Source organism: Quercus lobata, chromosome 5, assembly GCF_001633185.2.
Source record: "Quercus lobata isolate SW786 chromosome 5, ValleyOak3.0 Primary Assembly, whole genome shotgun sequence".
NCBI classification, from domain to species: Eukaryota; Viridiplantae; Streptophyta; class Magnoliopsida; order Fagales; family Fagaceae; genus Quercus; species Quercus lobata.
This window is the reverse complement of record NC_044908.1, coordinates 43,456,432-43,477,626: the sequence shown is the minus strand read 5'-3', so window position 1 is coordinate 43,477,626 and position 21,195 is coordinate 43,456,432. Positions and strand designations below refer to the sequence as shown.

Here is a 21,195-nt window from a genome sequence, read left to right as displayed (position 1 = left end):
CTTTTAAAAAGATCCATGTTAATGCCATTTTCTTTTTAATCCAATCAATTAAAATTACAAAAATAACAATTGAAAAGTTTGTGAGTACAGATTGTGATAGAGCCAAATGAAACCATAAGAGTAAGCTGTAATTGAAAGTTAGTCAAGAAAATACTAAATTTGTTTATTTGGGAAAAAATCTCAACAATTAACGTGGTGTGATAAGATCAACCTCGTCAATACCCGTTGGTCTCTTAAGTCTTAGCAAAGATAGCTTAGAATGTTCGGTCACACCCGCACACAAAGTATCATTTAAATAGACTCAAGTCAAGACTAAACTCCACACCACTTTTACTTGGATACTTATCCCAAAATTTTAAACCAATTAAAAAATAAATATATTACATTATTTAACCATTATTCTAACAAATCCATATTTAATAAAAACAAAATATCATTTACTCATCCTTGTTTAGTTACTAGACGAACATTTTTTAGCTGTAAAAGTGGCAGTCAGATATTGCATAATTCATTGCTAATGCCTCTTCTTCTGTTCCGGGATTTTTTTTCTTCAATATTGTAAACCATTCAATGCTACAGTTTCCACTACATTTATCAGTACTTGTTGAGCAATCGTACAAAAAATTTATTGGTAGAAAAAACACATTATTTTTTCCTGATGTAAGGGCAGCTTAAGATGAAAAAGATAAAAAGCTTTTAGAATGAAGCCATGCATATGGTTGAACCAGGAAATGCGGAAGGGAATGCATATGACTAAATAATATCATCTGAAAAACAACTTATTGTTGCAAATCCACAAGCAATCGAGCATGACCATTGAAATTGCAACTTAGGAGCAATTCCTTGTAGATCATGATCATAAAGAATAAGCATAGCCAGAATCACTGCTACGTGATCAGAAAGTACAAGAAAGAAATGAGAATGAGTGAAAGATGCAAGAGCATACTTAATCAGGAAAAGGACAAATTATGGAATCTACTTCTAAAATCCCAATTGTAATTTCTGAATGCAGCTGAAAAGACTAATGGTACAGGGTGAAGTTGGAGAAAAATTATGCAAATATCACCATAAATGGCACCCAGCACAACAAAGAAGATCCGCATCGATCATGTTTACCACTATTAACAACCACATTCTGAACACTAGAAATAAAATTAAGCAGAATGTGGCAAAAGTGGCACTTTCTGTTTTCATAGGCATCGTTATGTATAAACGATTACATCTCTATATCTTTGACTATTTCATTCTTATCAAAATCAAATGATCAGGAAAGAAAACTAAAAAGTTCTGCAATAAAAATAATTGAACAGAAACAGATTGTATATATAAGGTTTTACAATTAAATATAACAGATTAGACACAACACCAATTCACCAAATGCCAAAGAAAACGTAAACAACTTAAATTTGATATGCCATCATCCTATGCCTACAAAATGAAGATAATGGAACACAAGCAATCACTTCTAGCACCCTCCACAATAACAGAACTGATTTACCTGCAACAGCAGGAATTTAAGAGTATAGTTATGCATATTATGTGAATAAATATTGGTGATGTAATAAAAATAAAATAAAAAAATGATGCATTCAGAAGAATGAAATGGACATACAGAAGTTTCATCATGGGCCTGCAAACAACTATAATCCCCAAGGTAGCCATATCTCTTTGACAAAGTTTTTTTCATACTGCAAAGAGAAGCAACAACCATTAGATTTAAAATACTTACAGTATGTGACCTTAACTAATTTTTTATATCGAAAAAGAAAAATACTAACATCTGGGGAACTTTTAATTCCATTAGAGCAATTTAACCAATCTGCTGCACAACTCAATGCCTGCACCATCTCCTTTGACATAGATGCGTGATAGTGATCAACAATTCTGTGCAGAGTGCCCAAGGAAGACCTTGAAGTTGCACCAAAAGGTATTGACAGTATATCACATGCCATCTTGGACAAAATAGGGTAGCCATAACTTCTGGCTTTCCACCACTCCAAGACACTGCAACCAGATCCCAAAGCACTGTGACAGGGTCCTTCTTCCAGGTACATGTCTAACTCAGGCTTATCAGATTTAGCAGTGCGTTGCTCCATGTAAAGCTCAAACGAGTCCGAGGAAGATAGTGTCTCATCATCTTCAGTATGAACACAGACACTAGAAGAACAACCTTTTGGACCATCTCCATGCATACACTGTCCACTGTTGCTTGAACCTTGACTGACAACATAGCCATTGAAAAGCTCATATAAGGCATCACGAACATAGGTAATTTTTCTTTCTGCTTCAAATTCTGGATAGTTTTCTCGGAACCAAAATTCAAGAAAGTTCATATTAAGTCTTGGATCTAAGACTGTAGCTAAAGCTATCAACAAGGGAAGTTCACCCCAAAACTTGTCAAAAATCCCTTTCATTTTAAGAACCACAGCCTGCAAATAAGGATTCTCAGCCATTGATTTTTTACTCAAAACTTCTCTTATCTTCCATATACCCTTCATAAGTACCCTTGCAGTTAGATTTTCACTTCTTAAAAAGACCTTTTTTACGTCAACAAGAACTTTTAAAATTTGACAAACCTGTTCACCTCTTTCCCAGTCTTCTGAAGTAGGCAGCCAGGTGTAATCTGGATCTCCACCTTGATATCTAGGAAATACTTCTCTAAACTCCATTGCAGCCACTAACATAGAATATGTTGCATTCCAACATGCAGAATCATCTAGAATCAATTTCTTTGAAGGCATATGCAACTGCTTGACAATTTCAGTAAACTTGAGGAGGCATTTTTTTGATAAACGCAGATATCTAACACTTTTACGTATGTTGTCCACGAAATCATGAATCTCATTAAGTCCATTCTGTGCCATGAGATCTATGATATGTACACAACATCGCTGATGAAATACCTTACCACCAAATAAAAGCTTTCCATTAGAGCCAATTCTATGCTTCAAATGATCCAAAGCAACACCACTAGCTGATGAACAATCTACTGTAATTGAAGACACTTTATTTTCAATTCCCCAATCCAGCAGACACTTGAAAATAGCATCAGAAATTGCAAGTCCAGATCGGGGAGATGGCACATCACATAAGCTCAATATGCGCCTTTGCAGTTTCTTCTCAGAATCAAAAAAATGTCCAGTGAGGCACACATAAACTGTTTTATTACCCACATGCCACAACTCTGCTGTAAGACTCAACTTATCAACAGTCTCTAACAATTCTTTTAACTCTTCTTTCTCATCCTCGTATATTCTGAGACAATCACCTTTTGCAATTCTAGGCGATATTCTCTCAAACTCTGGATTAAAAGAATTCACAAACAAATTGAAAACTTTGCTCTTAAACATCTTAAATAAGCACTCATTCCCAATCACCATCCCTGCAGCTGCCTCTCTCACCTTTTCTTGATCAAAATTAAAATTCTTAAGTATGCGCACATTGTCATTCTTAATTCTACACGTCTTATAAGACATAATCAAACGCTTCTTAGTGGTCTCTTCACAACCTTCACATTGTTGCACATGCCTCTTGAATTGAGTCGTACCACCATCATCACCAGGCTCCACTACAAATTTTTCCTCACAATGAACACATTGTGCCTTCTTGAGACCATTTGAAAGTGTTATTTCTATAAAGCCATTCATAGCTGCATAAGTCCTCTTCAGATTCTTCACGGCTGGCTTCAAATCTTCTTTTAAAATATCAACATGCTCGTTAACTTTAAGATTAATGTCTTCATTAGCATCCTCGTTAACCTTAAGATTAATGCCTTCATTAGAATCCTCCTTAACCTTAAGATTATTGTCTTCATTAGCATCCTCCATAACCTTAAGACAAATGCCTTCATGAGCATCTTCTGTAACCTTAAGATTAATGTCTTCGTTAACATCCTCGTTAACCTTAAGAATAATGCCTTCATTAGCATCTCCATTGGTATCCATTAGGCCACCCACGTGTCAAAGAATTTCGAATGTTGTATTCTAAAAGAGACTATTTTTGTGAGAAGTTGGTAAAATTCGGTTCAGAAAATCTGCACAAAGTGATGAACATAATTTCTAAATAACAGCTAAAATGGAATCCTGAATCAAAAATTGCCCCAAAAACAACATTGATTTAAGAAAAAAATAACAATTATTGAATTGCAAAATGTGACACAAAGGATTTATGCATGGAATGTGCTATAACTTGATTGAACAGACAAAAAACATTTAACAATATTCGGAGCTAAAAAATCAATTAGTATGATTGATTTTAGAACACAACACAGTTGTCCCTTATTAACATCATTTGGATTATTTATTCCAGTTTCTAAACTATGTTTGTGAGAGAGAAAAAAAAAAGTGATTGAAAAGCAGAATGTGCACAAAGTGATGTATATAATTTCACAACAACATGAAAAATAAATAACTAAAAGTTGAGCATAATTGAAATGCAAAAATGTTACATTTTCATATATGCATTAGGAGCTAAAAATCAGTATGATTGAAAGAGAAAATAAAGAGAGAGCGAAATCGTTAGAGAATTTACTTACAGTAAATAGGTTTGTTGACGCTGGGATTTCGATTGGGCAGTAAATGATCGGTACGGTGGGATACTGTGTTGGGGCAGTGGGGCTTGTTATTAGAAATGTACTATTTCCTTATATACCCTGCTCTTCAAATGGGCGGCAATTTTTCTATTGGGATTTCTCTTTTTGGCGCCTACGCAATGCGAAGTCGTTTTGATTTAAACTCTGAAAATTAAATCAATAAAGAAAGTTATGAGTTTTTCTTAAAGAAATTACTATAGGTAAAAATTAGAAGTATGGTTTTTTAAAAATAAATAAATCAATTTAATACCCTAACTTTTATTTTATTTTTAAAGTATAACTATGAATGGATCTAATAATGATTTGAGCTAAAATGAGAAGAGGAGGGATTTGCTTGTTAAGGAGACAAGTACTAGGGCTATAGCTAGAATCAAGGTTTTATGGATGGAAATTAATGATAGATAGATTTTTCATGACGATGTTTTTAAGTGAGGAAGAGCACGAGCATTATTCGTCAATTAGAAAATCTTCAATTGGACGATTAGGTAGACTCACGAACAAGAACACCCAACAAGTTGGGGTTTTTTTTTTTTTTTTTGGGCAAGTAATTTTGAGTTTCATGTGGCCAATTCGCTAACATAGTAAGTAGTCAAATGTTATGTGTGCTTGATTTTGATTGTAGCCATGATCTTGTTTTGATTTATTTTGAGTGTGATGTATTTTTTGTTCCCTTTTTAGATCAAACACCGTGTTGGCAAATGTTATGCAAGTTGATTTTACATTTTCAATGGCTAGTGAGTTTAGTGGATGATATAGTGCTTTTTTTTTTTTTTTTGATGGGAAAAATTTTGATATCTATAATTTTTTATTTTTTGAGAGAGAGTTTCAACTTATGGCATTCGCTTCTGATGATAACTCTTTATCATCAAACCAAGACACCAATCAGTTTTTTGTGTAGGTGGAGATTGAACCCCCGATCTCTTATACAATCGACAGAGACTTTTCCAGTTGAGCTAACTGGATCTCACTTTATTTTTTCCTCTTTGATTAGTCATTGATGGAGTTTAATTTAGTCTTTTTTATTAAGCTGTTTATTTTTATTTAAATGGTTTTTTTAGTATTACAAAACACTAATCGGCATAATAATTAACTCGGATTTAAGAGATGTAATTTTGTCTTCTTCTTTTTTAAATTCAATAGTTTTAAATTCGATAATGGGAGTGAGAGAATTTAAACCTTAGATATTTAAGTTGAAAATAATAAGAGGCATCAACCCATCAAACTATAAAACTCTTATTATTTTTCACTTTATAAAATAAAAAATATTTGTGAGATGCTTCATTTAATAGATATTATTGTTTAATAAGTATTATCTAAAATTATTCATAAATAACTGGTAGGTTGACTCATTTTGACACGAGAATATTAAATTAAAAAAAAAAAAAAAAAACTTTAAGGACCAATACAACTTAAATTAAAAAATTAATGTAATAAATAAACTCAATTTTGAGTAATTAGGGTCCATTTAGATACAGCTGAAAACTGAAAAAAACTATAGCAAAATATTTTTTAAATGTGTGAATAGTACCGTGAGACCCATTTTTAATGAAAAAAATTGTTGAAAAGTGAAATTTGTGGGTCTATAAACAGTACACGATGTGCACTGATTGATTGAAAAAAGTGAGAAAAGTCAAACTTTATGGCTACTGTTCATTAAACAGTGCATAAACAGCAGCTGCAAGTCTCACAAACGCGTGAAAAAAAAAAAAAAAAAATGCAGGCGCAAACGTGGGTTTTAGGCCTAATCCAAACATAACCTAAGTATCCTTATGAGACGGTGTCGTTTCATATAGCACCGTTTCCGTCTTACACCTGGAAAAGAAAAAGTATTTTCTCTGTTTTTATTTTGTTTTTCTCCTCCTTTTATTGACCTAAAGGGTTTACTCTTCTATTCACTTGCTACAAAATATCTACAATCTTGAACCCATAAGTATCTCTCTCTTTCTCTCTCTCATTCATTGTGTGTGAAATATTTGGGGTTTCTGATCAACTCGCAAATCAGACTCCGTCGGTACGCTTTTTTTTCCTTTTGATTTTCTTTTCTGTTACGCTCTTTTTGGTTCCCGAGAAATATAGGGAATCTATAGAAAAGTAGAAAATCTTTAAATTCATTTATTCTCTTCTTTGTTTTCTTGCAATTGAAATTTTAAATAATTATGTCGAAGCATTGATAAGAGGTTATTGAATTTCCGATAAATTATTTGCGAAGTTTAATTTCATGGTTTTTTTATATATTTTTTTTGGAAATTTCTTAGGAACCAAACAGTATAATTTTTACAATTTAATTGACCTAGAATCCGATTTTATTAGTTATATTCTAGGGCTTTTATTTGATTTCAATATTATGTTTAATAATCATTCTTTTATGTTTTCGTTTAATCTCTCAGCCAAAAAAAAGGTTAGGTTTTGTATTGCCCGTGGATTAAGCAAAGAATTGTTTCTTGATTAGGTATATATTAGTCAGTGTTGAATCTTGTATTTGTTTGAAGAGTATGGTATTGCAAAAGTTTTGAGAAAATTGTTATTAGCATCTATATATATATATATATATGTGTGTGTGTGTGTGTGTGTGTGTGTGTGATGAGTTCAAATTACACTTGGTGTAAAGATTCATAAGAGATCTAACGGATCCACCTCATTCATAATTAATACTAGCATTTTCTCTCTCTCCTTATTTATTGTTTTTCACTTGATTAAAGGGCATACTGCCATTTTTAACAACTTGCATTTCTATACTTGAAAAAAAAAAACTATACAGAAAAACGGATGTTATCAACTGGACCAAAGTTCATTGGCATTTTTTTTGTTTTTGTTTTTGTTTTCTGCTTTGGTTACGTTTAGATCTTTTGTGGAAATTATATATGCCTCCAGTTATCAAATCTATATCAAATCCTCCAGATCCAATATAAGGATATGAAGCTTGGTGGTCCTTAACATATTTTATTTTGTGTTTGTGTTAACTGTTATGATCCCACTTGTATCTGCAAGAGGGAGAGATTTTTCTTGATCCAGCAATTATTACTTTGAAGAAGAAGAAGACACTTTAAAGAAAACAGTGACGCTTCCCCATTTTTAACCCTACGTTTGAAATTGGTTCAAATTAATATAAGGAGAGAGAGAAAATGCTAGTATTAATTATGAATGAGTTGGGAACCAATAGCATTTAATGATATTTTTTTAGCCGTTAGATACAGTGAGTTACACCAAGTTTAACTTGAACCCATCTCTCTCTCTCTCTCTCTCTCTCTCTCTCTCTCTATATATATGTATATGTGTGTGTGTGTGTGTGTGTGTGTGTGTGTGTGTATTGGAAATTGATGTAAGTGTGGTTGATCTATAACCCCATACTATTTGGACTAAGGCTTTATTTGTTGTTGTTGTTGCTGTTTTGGTTGTTGTGTATTGATTATAAACTGACTTTGCTTTAAATAAAAAGGTTTTGTATTGAAGGAAGGATTTGAGCTATGGGGAAGAGGAAAGCAAAAACAAAGCCACCACCTAAGAAGAGAATGGACAAGCTTGACACTGTCTTCAGCTGTCCTTTCTGCAACCATGGCACAAGTGTTGAATGCAGAATGTAAGTATATATGTGATTTTCTTGTATGCTGTATGACGATCATATATGTAAAGGAATGTCTAAAGTACCAGTGGCCCAACTATCTCAAATTGACTAGTGGGGAACTGTTGGACATCAGCAGGTTTTTTTTTTTTGAAAACAAATTGTATTTCTCTGTTAGTATGTCATGTTTGCCATTATTTTTCTGTACCACACCACTGCATCAAATAGATAAGGATGAATAGTAATTGGTAAATGTGATTGTTCTTGTCATTCAATTCCTTGACTTGAGTGTCGAATCACACTACATTCACCTAGGGTCAGTCGGATATACCCTTCTTTGGGATGCCTTGTTGGCACATGGATAGGGATGCCGCCACCACACCTCCGACCCTTTTCAGGCCACACGCACACATGTCCAATGAAAATTGATTGCATATGGCTGATTATGTGCTAGTGGAAGGTCATGTGAACAAACATGTATAAGGTTGATTCTATATGTTGATGTTGTGGAGTACATGGTTTTATTCTTACTTTTGGAATTTATCTGCTTTCAGTGATATGAAGAACTTGATTGGGGAAGCCTCGTGCAGAATATGCCAGGAGAGCTTTAGCACCACCGTCACAGGTAATTTGTCAAAGCATTGCTTTGCCATGTATAAAGTGATATTCTTTGAGTAGATTAAATTCGAGACAGCATTTTTTATCATGAAATTACCACATGTAACAGTGATTCCCCTTTCAATTTCATAAATTTATTAGAGATGGTAGGGGGAATAGAAAACTAAAAAGGCATGGTGAATACTGAGATTTTATTTTATTTGTTGCTAAGAGATTATTGAGAATTATAATTGAACTAATTCTTACACATTTTCTCCCTTGCATGTGCAGCTTTGTCTGAGCCAATAGACATGTAAGTGCTCTCTCCCTCTCCCTATCTCTCTCTCTCTCTCTCTCTCTCTCTCTCTCTCTCTTATGTTGAAGTTGTGATTGCAGATACAGTGAATGGATTGATGAATGTGAACGGGTTAACACCCTTGAGGATGACGGTGCCTAAAAGGAGAACTGATGCACTGGAATAACAGCTGTGTAGGAATATATATTAAATTTCAAGCCAGCAACTATCTTGATGGAAGCAGTGCGCATCTATTTCTGCAAGCAGTATCGTAGTTTTAAGTAGGACCCTAATGCATGGGAATTAAGAGAGAATAATTTGTGCAAAACATCAAGGAAACTGTCTTACAAATATGCTATCCAAATATCAAGTATTCCAATGTTTTGCTCTGAAATATGTAATTTTTATATGCCAATGTAATGTGATTACGTAATGTATGAGAGTTTCTGGTTTACTTTTTGTTCTCTTCTTCAATGCTGAATTGAGGGAGCTTGCTTTTTGATGTTCTGTGCCGAAGTTACAGCTAGGCATTCAGTTGTTTATACAATAAATTGTTGTAGGGTCCTTTTTCATGTAAACTACAGCATTCGTGTGTTTGATATGGGGAGATTTTCTTCTTTATATGCGGGGAAACAATTTTTCAAATATTTTATCTAGTCTTTTCAAGTTATCGGAAACTTACAGGGCTGAGCTATTCCAATCTGTGGGTTTTATCAATGGATCTTTGCATTTAGTAAGTTAGTCAGTTGAGAGTGCCAGTCACCAAAAAAATGATTTTCAACTCATTTTTTCAAGGTCATAAAGTTTTCTGGAAAAGAGGTGGACCATTTGCTCAGTCATTGCATGTAAGCTACCTTCGGAGTTTTGTTTGTTTGGCACTTCTTGGTTACTGCCACAGCACATGGTGGAGCTGTTGGCGTGTTGAGGAGGAGGGAGCTTTAGTCGTCACGGGCAACAATTATATGGGGTGCATATCATTGTGCTTGTGGTGGACTATTTGGAGCGAGTGAAATAGTCAAAAACTTTTCAGGGGAAGAACATTCTCGTGGATCTAAAACTGTTTTTCTTGCTCTCCTTACATTATGTACTTTTTTGCTAGTCATAAGCTTCCTGGAGTTCAGTACACTTCCTGTGTACATGGAGAGTTTCTGTAACTTCACTTTCTTTCCAATACAATTCTTATTGACTATCAACAAAACAAGTAATCTTTCTCAAAATTGCTTTCCAGAAAATTGGTTATTTTCTAGAAAACATTGTGTTTCCTATCAAAACAAACGAAGTTGCATCAGTGTTTTTGCTTTTGCATGTAACCTGATCTAAGACTACATTACTGGATTACATAGTAGGAAAGTGAAATTCTTGACCTAGTAGCAAAATACCAGATGGTGATAAATGCCAAAATTTAATACTTCAGTCATAAGAGGCAAACTCCCTCCCTATGTATTGTAGAGACCAACAGTAACATTGAAAATGACATTTATCTACAAATTTTTGAATTCTCATGGTAAGAAAACAAAATTTTTGAATGATCATCATGGTAAGAAAACTAAAGAGTGATCCTTCAACATCAGCTAAATAGATAAATATTATATACCAGCAGCAACTTCCCACATTACATGTTGCAGACTGCCTTTTGAGTGGCTTGCCAAAAGACTAATATCATTGGCTTAACTTCAAAAACACATAATATGACATATATTATAGCAATAATATGCATCCACCTATTCCAGTATTGGTGAAAGTAAATGGTCTCTAGCGTTCAACATATCACAATTAGTTAGAAAAATGGGCTAGGGTAAGGCGCACCCATTTTCCCTGTTTGTCACCATCTTCCAGAAGTTAGAAATAAGCTCCAGTATCTAGGAAAGTCGAATACAGCACGTCATGTGAGATTGAGCTATTCACAATTCTCCAAATGGCAAAAATAATGAGCTTCGTTTCATGTTATTGAAGACTGAACGACTGAAGAGAAAAGTGCAAAACATAAATTCCAAGACTGCCTAATGTAACTAAACAGCACGCAGCTTTTTCTACATCCATCCAAGTTTCCTCGATTATGTCAGGTAATATTCATTTATATTGTCCACAAGATAATCATACGGTGTGTTTACCCCATACTCATATGTCCCATTTGTTGGTGCCATTCGATTTGGAACGGGATAAACGCTTCCAACACCAACCTTTGCATTAACCTTGGCCCTCCCCTTCACAGAGCGCTTATTATCAGATGGAAATTCAGCAGAGAGCCTTCCCATCTGCTTCTGCAGATCAGCAACTGAATCATTGGTTATCTTTCCTTTGGAGTTCTTCTTCCCATCAACAAGTTTCAGTTCCAATCTATACAAAGCACAAGCATCACACTTATTGATCTCATATTCATAGAGGTGCCACTCAAAATGGTTAAGTGGCTGTGGATCCATATAGTAGGATCTCTTCAGGCCTCCAAATTCATTCATCACTTGCTTCCTTGACTCATGCCAACCACGCCCACTGTAATCTGGCAGCGACCTTTGCTTTCTGTTCCCACTCTCAAATGCTCTTCGAGGCTTATCAAAAAAGAGCCATTCCCTAATTGTTTCACCATCCAGAACTGAAAGATCAAAGAGTTCTGCAAGCATATAGCAGAATTAACTAATCAACTTAGAAAGAATGTCATCTGAGTTTAGAATGTACTCGGTTCCAACTATTATAAATGACCAGTAACAAATTGAGAAAGGATAAGGAAAAAATAAAACCTACCAGGTGCATTCCATGGAGACTTTGCAGTTGCAGCTCCCTCACATTCTGGGATACCAACATCTTTTCCTTGTGCCTTTGCACTAAGAGCAGAAAAAAGCAGAGCATCCTTTAGGCCAATGCCTCCAGGTCTTAGAACAGGACCCATGCCAGGTGGACCTTCATTCCATGCTAAAGCAGCATGAAAGCTACTGCAATAGTCTTGACACCATTCCATGCCTTGAGCAGGCCTTGGACAATCCCAAAGTGCACATTTTGGGCCTAAGAAAGCAGAAGGTGGAGGGCATATACTTGGGAGATAGCTAGAAGTATGAGGAACTGCATCCTCCGCAGACAAACCCGTACCATTAATACCAGAATAGAAGTTGTGTTCAAAATCTGGTTGCAAATCAAACTGATTATAGTCCACCTGAGTAGCCCCTTCCAAGTTGTTAACTGCCATATCACGAACTTCTGAAGAGGAATTTTTGCATTCACCAATCAATGGAAAACTATGGTCCTGTTGCCCCTGATTCACATTAAATCCCAGCAACATATCAATTACAATTATCAGCGAATGCTCATTTTCAAACCTAGTGACATATAAAAAAATGTATATAATGAAACTTAAGAAGGAAAATATTAATAATAGAACACAATCAAAGTAAAAACCAAAGCATAAATATGCTAGCTAAAAGAGTTCACTTACAGCATAATTTTCTGCCCCCTTATATCATGCGTAGTGATTTCTTCTCATTGGAAGGATTAAAAAACAACTACTATAGTACTAGGTTCACCAGTATAGCATTAAGCAAGTTAAAAGCATTCCACACAATGATACCTTAAATCCAGGAATGAAAACAAATGCTTTGAGTGACAGATCTAGGAACCTGCACAGATAATTATTTCAATCACATTATGATAGTATTTTATTAAGGTTGAACTTTCCAATATGGTGAGCCAAACCAAAATCCACGCCCTAGGGTCAGTGAGGCCTGCTAACTAGGTCCCACTTATTGCCACATGTCCCCCCGCCCCCCCCCCCCCCCCCAAAAAAAAAAAAAAAAGCAGGCACATCCAGGTCAATCTCCTTTATTAAAGCACAAGAAAATGAATAATCGTTGTAAAGGCTCTTCTCCACTATATTATTCTCATAACTTCTATTCCTCAGTGTCATTGAAATTGTCAAATTCCCCATGTTCCCTATAGTTAATAGTTGGAACCTCAAAATTAAGCATGAACAACTATCAAGCTTTAAATGATATTATATTGAACAATTCCACTTTTGATAACTACCAGATTATATCCACACGCCTACTTGATCCAATTAATATGCCAAAACCAACGAAAGTGAAATTCTTAAAACAAGCTGAAGCTTCATTTCAAAATAAAAAAGCAAGCTGAAGCTCATCTCAGTTCATTGAGCATGAGCCTTTATAATCATATCACTGAGGCTACTAAGAAATGCAGCACAAAAACATCAAGTCATCAATACCTCATCAAAAAGTCAATGTCAATATAGAAATGGAAAAACAGCCCCACCCTGAGCTGGTTTTCCCGCCTTGAAGAGGAGGGCAGAGTGGCAGGAATATTGCCTATTCCATTCCACCCCAAGTGTATGTGCTTAATTTAATTATTACACATCTTATAACCATCGCTCAAAGCTGTCATCTCTCTCTCTTTCCATACTCTCACTGCCGCCCCTCCCTCTTCTCTCTCATCACTCATACTCTAATAAACACTGGCACCATCTAGTTAAGGATGGCAAAATACCTCCCCCCACACATCCCAACCTGCTCCACCCTTTTGCCATCCCAATGTTCAGCTATCATAATGTTAAGGATCTTAATTATTAAACAGGATCAAAAGAGAGCAAGCCCTTAGCCCTCCCTTTTCTTTTATATCTCATAGTCCAATTAATGTCTTACATCCAAAGTCACATATTAACAAATCCAATCTGATCTTAAATTTTAATCAATAAAACTCACATAAAACACACAGAACATAACAAGTGTCATCATAAAGTTCAGAAAACCTACCTCTTGAAAGACCACATCACCTCCAACTTGCACGCTTTGATCATTAGGCTCAGGCTTCGGTGCAGCTAATGGACTAGTGGCATCATCTTCCTCCTCACAAAGCTGCAATAGACGACAGATATCCGAGGAGAACGACCCAAGACTACCACCCTATACATTATCACACAAAGACCAAAGATTTCACAATCACGCCAATCGATATTCAAGAATTAATATCACGAATTCTTAATTCACACACAATGTACTTGTAGCAATACATATACATATATTACATATAAATTTATATATGTACTTCAAGATAAATAAAAAAGTTAACAAATCCAATACAAATACTAACTTGTTGCAAAGATGAAGCTGGAGAGGGCTCATTGAGCTCAGATTTCCACTCACGAAGCATCTGATGGACTTGCTCCTCAAGCACAGCAACATCAACCGTGCGACTTTCCTTCCTAGCAAACTGCAAATCCATGAACATCCCTTGCAGGTCATCAACCCGGTTCTTCGCCTTATCCTTGAATAGCTTATGTGATACAGACCTACAATTGCTCTTTGAACCCTTCCCCATTACAAAAACCCCTCTCCAACCTTAGTTCACTACAAAGCCCTGCAATCCACAAAACAAAACAAACCCAATTTCTTATCAAAACCAATGAAACTTTAGACCAAAGAGCAACCCAATTACACACAATTTATAAGCATATTTATCAGTATAATAAACATAAATCCCCAGAGACAGAGAGAGAGAGAGAGGGGAAAAAAAAGTTAGTCCATTTCACCCAAAAAACAAACACTCTTAAACACCCCATATCATTTCAAATCAGACATATGTGTGATCAGCACAACTTTACAAAAAAAATCCAAGAAATAGTAAAGTAATTCTCTGTAGAAACGATGCTAATTGATTAAAACCAACCCACCAAAAAAGAAAAAAACTCAAAATTTAGTAACCAAAAAACCCAACAAAATTAACAGAAATTCACTTAAAAAGAAAAACACCAAAATTTGAAATGAATTTAGCTGAATACAGCAGTAGACATATATTAACACAGATATGATCCAAAACAAAAAAGAAAAAAAAGAAAAGTAACATACCAGATACAGAGAGAACCCTTTAGCTGATCGTTATCCAAAAAAGAAAAAAAGGAGTTGAAAACTTAATTCAGAAGAGATCCAACTCTCACAGACTCTCTCTCTCTCTCTCTACCTCTCAAGCTCTGAGAAATATAACTATAAAAAAGAGTGAAAGTGCTAGGAAATTTTAAGAGACAGAGAGAAAAGAAAAGAGAAAAAGCAAAATATTCGAGAAGACTAGACTGGTCGAAGAAAAAAAAAAAGATGCTCACCAGTCACCTCCAAAGCTTCATTCTTTCTTTTATTTTTTTTTCTTTTCAAATTTTCTGATACCTATTTTCCTAATCAAAAAGCTATTTTTTTCCTTTAAAAAAAAAAAATTATGCACAGTGGGAGAGAGAGAGTGTAACAAGTAACCAGTAACAACACTACAACATAGTCCTCTCCTCTGCTCTGGGAGCAAAGCAATGTGGACGCGGCAAAAGCTAAAGTAGTAGCATTTGTTCTTGTCTTGTTACTACTGCTGCTATTATTTGCCCTTGGGATTTGAGAAAATTACTGGTTGAGACTTTGTGTTGTAACTGATATAAAGGGTGGTGAGTTGGGGCTGTTTTGGGAATTTTGGGGTTTTACAATTTCATTGGTTTGGGGTGATAAGGACTGGTGATGATCTGTCAGACACTCAGTCCGTAATTTTTGTGCTTTTTCATTTTCAAGTTTCAACCTTAAACTTTCATTCATAGTACTACTACCTGTTTTTTTGATTTTATTAAATGTAATAATTAGTAAAAATTTGTCAAGCTTTTTTGGTCCACTTATCAGCATGAGAGTTTGGAGTTGGGGCCTTTCGTGCGTCTTATAATAAAATTGGCTGAATTGCTGTTCTTTGAGACATCATTATCTTTTAGTTTTCCTTTTTTGTTTTTTTGCTTTTTTGTTTTTTGTTTTTTTTTCTCTCTCTCTAATGAGATGTCGATGGCCTTTTCAACTTTAATTAAAGATTTGGACATATGCAATTGGAATGTCTTTGAAGATCAGAAAGGGTTAATGAATTCCCATCATGGTTGTCTGCAAGATTTTTCTCACACTTTGCTTTCTAACCCGTTAATTGAGGATGTTTTTAGATCAAATGTTGTTTTGCATTTTTTTTAGTTACCATAACCAAAAGCATATTAATTGATCTCATAAAATAGTCTATATTTAAACTTTTCTACCAACACAATAGAATTAAAAATGATCATTACAATTACTACGCTTGTGGTGTGCTTAGTTACTTACGCCTATTAATTTCCTTGTGATGATTTCTTCTCCCAAAAAAAAAAAAAAATCCTTAATGTGTTTCAATTTGATCAATTGTGAAGGTATTTGATAATGTGATAAGTGTGAAAGTGCAAAAGACAAGACAGCAGAAAATAAGGAAACATGGGTTGTAAGTGGATTTATAAAGCAAAGTTGAAAGCTGATGGCTCCCTTGAATGTATTAAAGCTCAATTAGTAGCAAAAGGGTTCAACCAAGTTAATGGTGTAGATTTCTCAAAAACATTTTCTCCTGTTATTAAGCCTGCTAGCATTCGACTTGTTCTTACTCTGCTGTTGTTAAAGGCTAGGAAATTCATCAACTGGATGTTAAAAGTGCATTCCTGCATGGCTCTTTATTTACGCCAGTTTACATGCAACAACGTCTAGGCTATACTGATTACGAACACCCAAACTATGTATGTCAACTAAGTCGTGCTCTCTATGGTCTCAAACAAGCTCTTAGAGCTTGGTTTGATCGACTTAGCGACTACTTGCTTCAACTTGGGTTCTATTGTAGTATCACTGACCCCAGTTTGTTTATTTGCCACTCTTGCCATGTGTTCTTATGCTCCTTCTCTATGTTGACGATATGGTGATCACTAGTGATAACCCTACTCGAATTACTATTGGCTTATTTCTCAATTGGGTTGTGAGTTCTCAATCAAGGACTTGAGTTTTCTCCATCACTTCCTTGGCATAGAAGTTCATCGAAGTACTTATGGTCTATTTCTTTCCCAAACGCGTTATGCATTAGACCTCCTTGATTGTGGTGGAATGTGTTCTTGCAAACCCATCTCCACTCCTATGCCATCCAAAGGTCGCCATATCCTTACCTCTACTAAGTTGTACCCCAATCCCACCCATTACCGTAGTTAGGGCTGTCCACAGGTCGAGCGGGTTGGGTTTGTGCCCAACCTATAACCGACCCGTTCAAGATTGGGTGGGCGGTTTTTCAACCAGCAACCGACCTGTGTACAACAACGAGTTCGTCGATTTGGATTGCCAGCGGGTGGTGTCGATTTCGGGTGAAATCGAAAATCACTGGAATCTGTCGAAACGTAACAAGGTCTCGCCAAATCCAGTGAGATCCTGCCAAATCCGTCCAAGATTCAGTGAAAACTCGTCGGATCTGGTGATATTTCCACCAAATCATGCAAAGAAATCACTAATTCAACCAGATCTGGTGTATATCATGCCAGAAATTGCCAGAATAGCTAAAAATATAACCGAAAATCTAGGAAAAATGGTCGAAGTTGATGGTCTTTGAGTAGGTCAGGTTTCATGAATTTTGGAAAGAGGAGATCCGTAATTGACCCGCCAGCGTCGGGACCCAAGTCCGACCACCGGATTCGTCGGATCAGGTGGTTTCGGGTCGGGTTCGGGCGGGTAAGTTGGACAACCCTAACCGTAGCATTGTTAGTGGGTTACAATACCTTACATTCACTCATCCTGACCTCTCCTATAGTGTGAATTTTGTTTGCAAATTCATGCAGAATCCTACCATGGCCCATTACCAACTTGTTAAACGCATTCTATGTTATGTTCAAGGCACTGCTCATTTCGATATGCGTATTTTGGCCTCAAGCACACTTGATTTATATGTCTTTTCTGATGCCGATTAGGTTGGTTATCCCACTAGCTATCAATCTACCACTGGCTTGTGCACATTTCTTGGTAGCAATTACATCTCTTGGAGTGCAAAAAAAAATAGCCCACTGTGGCCCGATCTAGTGCTGAAGTTGAGTATCGTTCCGTGGCTTCAACTACCACTGAACTTACTTGGTTATCTTTCCTTCTTTGTGATCTTTGCATTCCACTCTATCGTGCCCCATTACTACATTGTGACAATCTCAGTGCTCTTCGCATGACAGTTAATTCGGTCTTCCATGGCAGGTCAAAGCATATTGAGTTGGACTATCATTACGTGCGTGAATGAGTGGCACTTAGTTCTCTAGAAACACACTTTATTTCTTCTCACAACCAACTTGCAGATATCTTCACCAAACCCCTCTCCAAGCTTCCATTTCGAGAATTGAAGACCAAACTTGGCCTTTGTCTTGATCCACAGCCAAGTTTAAGGGGGAGTGAAAGTGCAGAAAACAAGGCAACATAAAATAAGCAAAAAATAAGGAAGCAAGATTTTAGGTGATTAAAAATTAGTAGGATTCAATCACCTTCCATATCCAGCTATTCTTCATCTTTGGAAAGTCAGAAACATTAACATGATTCTCTCCTATACATGATTTTCTCCTATTGTTTCTCTCTTTCATGTTTTACTTTGCACATAGCCGTCTAAATGGGAAATATTCATCATGTAATAATTTCTATATAAACTAATGAAATCTCTCTCTCTATCTCAATCCATGAGATAGATTTATCAAGAAATTCTTTAAAAGTGTGAGCATAAATTATTAAGCTAAGACTTACAAAAAGATTATTTTGCCCTTCTTACATTCCTTAAACATACATTCTAAAATAATAATATTTAAAATTTCACTTTCTATTTCTTTCTCACGTTTTCTTATTAAACAAATAATATAAAAATAGGAATTTTCCTAAACAATTCTAAATCAATGTTATGAAACCAACTAAATATATTAATCCCAGTTCAGTGGCTTATTTTCCCAATAATGTCAGTCAAACAAAAATTCATGAATTTCACTTTATTTAATATTCCCACATTTTCTCACAAACCAACTGTAAGAGGAACATGTACTCAAATCAAAATTGCAAATTAGGGTTACTAGGCTTGATTAATCAACGAGGCTGAATTCAGCAAATATGTCTTCTTCGTTTCTTTGCAAACAGAGAAAATATAATACTGCTAAGACCAAGAACTTTAATTGTCTAGTTTACTTTATTATTACTTTCCAAATTTCATCTGTGGGCAAATTTTACTTTTTTTCAAACCCATACAAGTCAAGTTTGGCTGAGTCTTCAAAGGCTCTTTCTTCTAGTTGATCAATTGCATTTGCAGCCCAATCAAGTTGTATTTGAGTCCAACTCTGACATTAACAAGTTTTGAAATACCAAATGTAACTCTTTATTTTAAGAACATAGGGATTGTAATTTTATGAATCCAGAGAAGAAGAAATAGTAAAGAGTAAACCATTTGATAAGAAGAAATTGTTAAGTTTTAATAATCACGGCCTTTTTTTTTACTTTCAGCCCATAAAATCACATGATATGAGACTAATTTTTGTGTTAAAAGTTACCATACGTCTATTTCTTTTGTGATATATTTTCAAAAATAATTTATTATCACTTACAGTAAGAGTCTTATATTATAGTGATACAATTCAATTTCTGCTATAGAGAGAAAATGGATTCAAATCCCCCACTCCACTTTTTGTGAAGGAAAATAGAAATCATTGTCACTTAGTCAAATAATATTTAACCGATATTTATGTGGGACTAATTAACAAAAATAAATGACTCATTATTATTATTATTTGGCTAACAAGGGTGTCAAGAGCTAATCAGATGCAAGATGGTAAACCCATTAATTAATATTTTGGAGGAACTAATCAGATGCAAGATGGTAAACCCATCTGAAATATTGACTTGGTAAAGTGAAATTGGGAACTAAACAAAAGTAAAACAACTGATTAATTTGAGAGACGCAAAACCCAACTAGGCAACTATTTCCTTTTGCCTTTCCACTAACAACAAAATAAATAAAATAAAAACAATTTTATTTATTTTTCTTTTCTTGAGGGTGATAAAGTGAAAAATGAGAGGAGTAAGAAAGGTATAAAGAGCAAGTCCACTACCGTCCATCAGATTCCTTTATCGTCGACACCCATTCGTGATATATACATGCATAGACTTTAAAAAGGACGGCTATGCAGATTGTTATCCAAAAAATAAAAATCAGCCATACCCATATTCCTTCTATTATTTAAATACTCAAACCAAATAGATTAGAGAATAGAGAGAACATTGTATATCTGCCAATGATAACCATTCAATTTCAAATCACAAAATACAGAAATCATCTTTCGTCTTTAATCCAAAATTAAAAAAAGACGAATCAGATAACTTTGTGGATAACTTAAAGATCTGTGGTCTAAATCCAATTATTTTCCTATTCTTTTTATTTTCCTGCCTTGACATGGAACTTTTCAAAAAAAAAAAAAAAAATTCCAAATTCCAACATATATTTGGAGCATTAAAATGTGTGTGCATATATATATATATATATCTAACATTTTATACTTTTGACATCACATTCCTCATTATGAAAGCCTAAGCCGGTTGTCCCCATATTGTAGAGTCAGTATAAAAGTCCACTGGTACGGAACAAAGTGGGGCATATTATGATATTATCACCAAGACACAAAGTTCGCATGTATGTTGTCAAGACTCACTCAAGAGGCTTGTGGTTTATTATAAAAAATAAAATAAAAAATGGCAGAAACGAGCAACGTATGTATAAATAGGAAAAGGAATTGATGGATTATGACAGAATGATTTTTTTTCTTCTTTTTTCTTTATATTTTGGTTAAGAACAAATGAGAGTATCAATTAGAAATACCTGCTCTCCGGATGGCTCATAAAAGTACAAATACAGATTTTCCTTTCTCAACCAAGTGCATAGAAAGAACAATGTCTTGTCATGCAAACGAACTGGAGCAACAAGGCTTGGCACTCAAACACCCCCTAGTTAATCTAAGCTTGCTATACAATTGAATCAATAGCTCTTCCACCTCCAGCATACATACATGCACATACATGTGCATGTCTGCGTGTGTGTATCTGTATGTGTGCGCATATATCTGTATGTATGCGAGCGCAAGGGGTGTGCGTGAGGAGAAATAGTGTTATATTCAAAGGGGGAAAATGTTGCTACAAATATAACTATTTAGTTAGACATCTCATCTAATTCATATGATATAAAACTTAGCATGCTTCAATGGACAGGCCTTCTGTATTCCTTCATTTCGTTTTCCAGCAATACAAAGTACAAACAGAACCTCAGTTTTGATAGTATTTGTTTACAAATGATGTAGATGAAGCCACGAGTAAA

At 35.1% G+C, this 21,195-nt stretch overlaps 3 protein-coding genes across 7 annotated transcripts; 1 reads left to right on the top strand and 2 right to left on the bottom strand.

The window, feature by feature from the left end:
• Window positions 1-1,293: 1,293 nt before the first annotated feature.
• LOC115992087 (zinc finger BED domain-containing protein RICESLEEPER 1-like) lies at window positions 1,294-4,616 on the bottom strand. The gene is made up of 4 exons (XM_031116135.1): window positions 4,535-4,616; window positions 1,779-4,033; window positions 1,613-1,688; window positions 1,294-1,498 (listed from the first exon to the last, which is right to left on the bottom strand). The coding sequence occupies exons 2-3, from the start codon at window positions 3,942-3,944 to the stop codon at window positions 1,641-1,643; spliced, it is 2,214 nt and encodes a 737-aa protein (XP_030971995.1). The 5' UTR covers window positions 3,945-4,033; window positions 4,535-4,616; the 3' UTR covers window positions 1,294-1,498; window positions 1,613-1,640.
• A 1,817-nt stretch (window positions 4,617-6,433) lies between these two features.
• Window positions 6,434-9,620, top strand: LOC115992092 (transcription elongation factor 1 homolog). 4 transcript variants are annotated; one of them, XM_031116143.1, is made up of 5 exons: window positions 6,434-6,602; window positions 8,028-8,168; window positions 8,705-8,775; window positions 9,039-9,060; window positions 9,144-9,620. In XM_031116143.1, the coding sequence occupies exons 2-5, from the start codon at window positions 8,056-8,058 to the stop codon at window positions 9,202-9,204; spliced, it is 267 nt and encodes an 88-aa protein (XP_030972003.1). In that variant the 5' UTR covers window positions 6,434-6,602; window positions 8,028-8,055; the 3' UTR covers window positions 9,205-9,620. The 4 variants fall into 4 exon arrangements, with proteins under 4 accessions (XP_030972003.1, XP_030972005.1, XP_030972004.1 ...); XM_031116145.1 differs by having other exon boundaries at window positions 6,454-6,602; window positions 8,046-8,168; XM_031116144.1 differs by having other exon boundaries at window positions 6,454-6,602; window positions 8,042-8,168.
• A 931-nt stretch (window positions 9,621-10,551) lies between these two features.
• LOC115992089 (transcription factor VOZ1) lies at window positions 10,552-15,321 on the bottom strand. 2 transcript variants are annotated; one of them, XM_031116140.1, is made up of 5 exons: window positions 15,140-15,321; window positions 14,134-14,400; window positions 13,797-13,946; window positions 11,782-12,286; window positions 10,552-11,650 (listed from the first exon to the last, which is right to left on the bottom strand). In XM_031116140.1, the coding sequence occupies exons 2-5, from the start codon at window positions 14,359-14,361 to the stop codon at window positions 11,097-11,099; spliced, it is 1,437 nt and encodes a 478-aa protein (XP_030972000.1). In that variant the 5' UTR covers window positions 14,362-14,400; window positions 15,140-15,321; the 3' UTR covers window positions 10,552-11,096. The 2 variants fall into 2 exon arrangements, with proteins under 2 accessions (XP_030972000.1, XP_030971999.1); XM_031116139.1 differs by lacking the exon at window positions 15,140-15,321 and adding an exon at window positions 14,889-15,124.
• Between the last annotated feature and the right edge of the window lie 5,874 nt (window positions 15,322-21,195).